This window comes from Gopherus evgoodei, chromosome 10, assembly GCF_007399415.2.
Source record: "Gopherus evgoodei ecotype Sinaloan lineage chromosome 10, rGopEvg1_v1.p, whole genome shotgun sequence".
Taxonomy (NCBI): Eukaryota; Metazoa; Chordata; order Testudines; family Testudinidae; genus Gopherus; species Gopherus evgoodei.
The window spans coordinates 33,552,670-33,557,239 of record NC_044331.1 but is presented as its reverse complement, the minus strand read 5'-3'; the positions used below and the strand labels follow the sequence as shown (position 1 = coordinate 33,557,239).

The following is a 4,570-nucleotide window of genomic DNA, read 5'->3' as shown; positions in this document are numbered from 1 at the left end:
CATTACAGTGTGCTTCATTAAGTTAAACTGGTTTTAATAACGTGAATGTGGCAAGTTTTCCAATACTGTAAGCTTATGTTTGTGTTGCTAAGAGCAGATCAGGCACAGGGGCACCAGTTTAACAATCTCGCCTAGGGCACCATAAATCCTAAGGCCGGCCCTGCCTAGGGTGCTAGGATTCGGGAGGGGGGAGCATTTTGTGCGCTCCCCATGGGAGCTTCTGGTTCCGCTCCTGTCACACAGCTGAAGAAGGACCTTCTGCCGACATGCCGCGGAAAACAGCGGCAGGCAATTGAGCAGCTCAATGACTGCCACTGTCGCCTCCCGCATTTCGGCGGAGGGTCCTTCTTCCGTGGCGCAATGGGAGCAGAACCAGAAGCTCCTGCGTGCCCCGTGGGGAGTGGACAAAATGCCTCCCCCAGAATTCTGCCTAGGGCGTCAGAAACTCTGGTGCCGCTCCTGCACATAAAATACACATCTTATTCAAAAGTAAATTTACCTAGCTCAAAATAGACTAGACTTATATTGCTTTCCTGTGCCCCTCAGATAGGCACCATACTCAATAAGCACAATTCAATTTTACCTAAAATATAATCTCTCTTCATAGTAGATGCTTTATTAACAGCTTTTATCTTGATTGATCGTCTGTGAAGATCATCCTTAGAAATACCATCAAAGACGAAGTCCTCATTAAAGATGGGATTTCTGCTTCTCTTTATAATAGTGCTTCTTTGTTTCTGAACTTTCCCTGGCACAAGACAGAATGTGATGCAACAATTAATCCTTTTAGGTTCCATAAATACATCATATAAGCCTTCAGCGCTTATCAGACAGAGTCTAAGCCTTCTGCTTTCAGGACAGTAGTCAGAGGACAGTCTCAAGATTCCTCTTCTATCAAGAAATACTGTATGCGCATTTCTAAGTCTCTCTCTGCCATTAGTAAAATCCTGGGGAAAGATGGGTGACTGTGACCCAGAAGAGCTTTGTGTGCTTGAGCACTCGCATAAACTTGCCAAAGACCACCTATTGGGATTGGAGCTGTTGTCTGTGGAGCTGTCTTCATCTGTGGATAAGGAGTTCTCCCTTAGCATGCTGGACTTGTTTTCTGCCTTTAAAGCCCTGCAGAGCAGTCCCTCTCGGCTCTGGATTGTAAATAAAGAGTAGGAGGAAGCAGTATCATAGTCATAAGTGTCTTGTCTTGGCAGGTGTGGATGCCAAGAAGGGAGTCTGGTGGCGGTAGAGCTGATGATGCTGGAATCTACTCCTTTGTAGCAGATTCTGGAACTTGGAAGCAACAGTAGACAGGACATAGAACAGCTGCATGGGTCACTGTGGAAAATACTCTCTTTTCTTCGGGTGTGGGGACTTTCCAGCAAAGTGCAGAATCCATAGGAGGTCTGCACCTTTGGGAAATGGAGCAGAGAAAGTGCTGCCTGTGACTGTGGGTCTGAGTTGGTGCTTTCTTCCACTGAGATGAAGTTATTAACAATTTCAGTTGAGAGGATATGTGGCAGCTGTGTGCTGGGGTTGTGATCAGGTTCACAATGAGGGTACAGGTTGGTCTCTGCATAGGACTGGATGTGGGAGCTGGGATCCCTTGCAGAATGGGAGCTAATCAGTCTGGATGGGATGCAGAATTCTGGAATCCTGTCTGGGGTTAAGATGTTGGGAGAAGCAACCATTGCCTTCCGGGCTCTATTCCAGAAGCAAACTTCTTCTTTTCCCAACACGATTGGCTCTGAAGCCTTGCTGAGTTTCTCCAAGCACCACATCAGTAACAGTTTGTGAAACACACAGCTATCGTACAGGAGGAGAGAGCTGTCCTAGGGGAAAGGCTGGTCACTGGAACCTGCAACACAGGAAAAGTAAGATGAGGATCATTCACTGCTTTTCATAAAATCCAGCAGCCACTAATGGTCCAGAGGGAGGCAGAATTAAACACTGCATCAGGAGGAACCAGCTACAGACTTCATAGTTAGGGAAGGAGACTTTAAAATAAAAAAGCCTGAGCGTGATTTTAAATGAACTGAAGCAAAATCACAAATGTAAAGAATTAATGAGAGAGCCTTCTTCTGTAGTGGTGAGACATGACAGGTGCCTCTAGGACAGGGGTTGGCAACCTTTCAGAAGTGCTGTGCCGAGTCTTCATTTATTCACTCTAATTTAAGGTTTCGCATGCCAATAATACATTTTAACCTTTTTAGAAGGTCTTTTTCTATAACTCTATACTATATAACTAAACTATTGTTGTATGTAAAGTAAATAAGGTTTCCGAATGTTAAAGAAGCTTCATTTAAAATTAAATTAAAATGCAGAGTGCCCTGGACTGGTGGCCAGGACCGGGCAGTGTGAGTGCCACTGAAAATCAGCTCGCATGCCGCCTTCAGCACCCATGCCATAGGTTGACTACCCCTGCTCTAAGAGGGTAGTTTTCCTGAACCACTAACTTGGTTGATGGACTTTTCTTTTTCCAAAATGGGCACCAATCACTTGGCTGCTAAAAATGGTGTTTAACAAATACTAACACTTAAAAGCTTTTGGCTTTTTAATTTATAAGAAGAAGTAAACACCCCACTTGACTTCCAATACACTTAACTTGAATCTTAAAGCATACTAGTCGATATTTTTGATGTGCTGTTTGAAAGGGTGCATGTTGTACAATTTAAGGAGTACCTACCTCTAATTCTTGCAATGCAGTGAGACAGTCCCTGCTAATGCCACTTAGCTGAGACACTGCAGTGGATGTTCAAATTGTAGTTCTGCTGCAGTTCAGCTAGACAACTAGTTCTGCTTTATAAAGGCTGACAGAAGTGGTCAGCAAATCGGACAGAAGACCATCACCAGTGGAGACCTGCTCTCTTTCAGGCAGCACACATCCTCAGTTGCCGCTCTCAGGATGACGTGTTATCTGCCATAGCAACAACCTGGAAGCCCCACCCTCAGACAGGCTTCCAGTGAGTTTACATGCAGGTCAGTTTATCTACTGCTGCAGCTACACAACGTAAGAGCTTCATTCAGAGCCTGTGCATACCCCCTCCTGTGTAATTTCTTTAGGTTTGTTTGTATTTGCTTGCATTTTTAAAAAAGACAGTATAACTATATCTACAGCAAATATAAAAGGAAATATGGTAAAAAGGAGTGGATGCAGTAATGATGATGGTTCCTGCAAAGAATGGTAATTAGATGATCTAAGTGCCTATGGAAAGAAAGAGGAGAGAAATGGCAAGATGATTGGTACTGATGGAACTAGTATCACAGGGGAGGCTAAATTGCAATAGAGCACAGAATTTCATTGCAGTTGCCAGTGCAAAAAAACTACCTATAAACAGAAATGACACTAATAATCACCCCAGAGATCCAGAATTTAGCCCAGTAGTTTCCAAATTGTGTAAGGAGAGATGGCTGGTTATATTTGTGTTGGTTTTCCACTTAGTATCCAGTTATTAATTTGAATTCAAAACCACTTAAAGGAAAACCCACTAAATACCATTATAATATTTTCTATCTAAGTAACTGCTGGTCAGCATAGGCACAGGCAGCAATTGCCAAAAGGAGTGTTGGGATTGCAGTGCAAGGGACATTTGCAGTGGAACATTTTGGCAACTTTGCTCCAGCTCACTCTGAACCACACTCTTCTATGAAAGGTCTCTCCAATTTCCAAGGCTGATTAGAGTATGGGGCAGTTGCCATATGGGGTACCATATTTGCTTATGGGTCATGCCAAATGCCGATTCCAGCTGGTCCAACTGCTCCACCACCTTATCTATATGCTTCATAGCACAGTGCCCCTGATAAAGGCAGATTATTCAGGAGTGGCTAAAAACTCCCCAGATAAATCCTAAACAGCAGGCATTATTCCAGAGAGTTAACGTGCTCCAGTGTCAACAAGGCAATCACTCTAAAATATAGTATGCCTTATGAAAAACTGATATCTCCCTGAATTAGGCCATGGTATACTTCCCAAAGGTAGTTGTGGTATCATTGGCCGTACTTCTGCTTGAACTAACAAGTGATAGGTGTCAGAATCTGAATGAGGATTCCCCATGCAATGAGAAAGGTGTCTGACATTAACTTGTGGTACATAAGACTATTGAAACGTTAGTGCTGTTGGAAACCATGAACATGTTGCACAGTTCAGGTGCTGCTGGAGCCTTCAGAAACCCACAAAATAGGATTTGCCATGGATATGGGGAGTTCAGTGAAAGTTACCCAGTGGGCTTAATCTCTTCTGATACAAGATTCCCAGTCAGCTGAGGTTGGTCCTGCTTTGAGCAGTGGGTTGGACTAGATGACCTCATGAGGTCTCTTCCAACCCTAATCTTCTATGATTCTATGGTCAGTGTCAAACTTGATGATGAACACTAGAAGATCTGAACCATAAGGTGCTGGGATGCTTGCTGTAAAACTCCCTGACTGATCATGATTCTTCTCTGTTACTGATTTTACATACTGCAGTCACTGATTGTAATGGAGTTACTGCAGTTTTACACCGACATAAGTGATAAGAGAATCAATTTTAATATCTGCTTAGTAATGTAATGTGTATCCATGGCCATGCCAGGTATGCAGT

General features: G+C 43.5%; 1 protein-coding gene across 1 annotated transcript; it reads right to left on the bottom strand.

The window, feature by feature from the left end:
- Positions 1-369: 369 nt before the first annotated feature.
- On the bottom strand, positions 370-1,772 carry LOC115659202 (C2 calcium-dependent domain-containing protein 4C-like). Its single transcript, XM_030579103.1, has one exon. It carries the CDS (start codon positions 1,770-1,772, stop codon positions 543-545), a length of 1,230 nt encoding a protein of 409 aa, XP_030434963.1. The 3' UTR covers positions 370-542.
- Between the last annotated feature and the right edge of the window lie 2,798 nt (positions 1,773-4,570).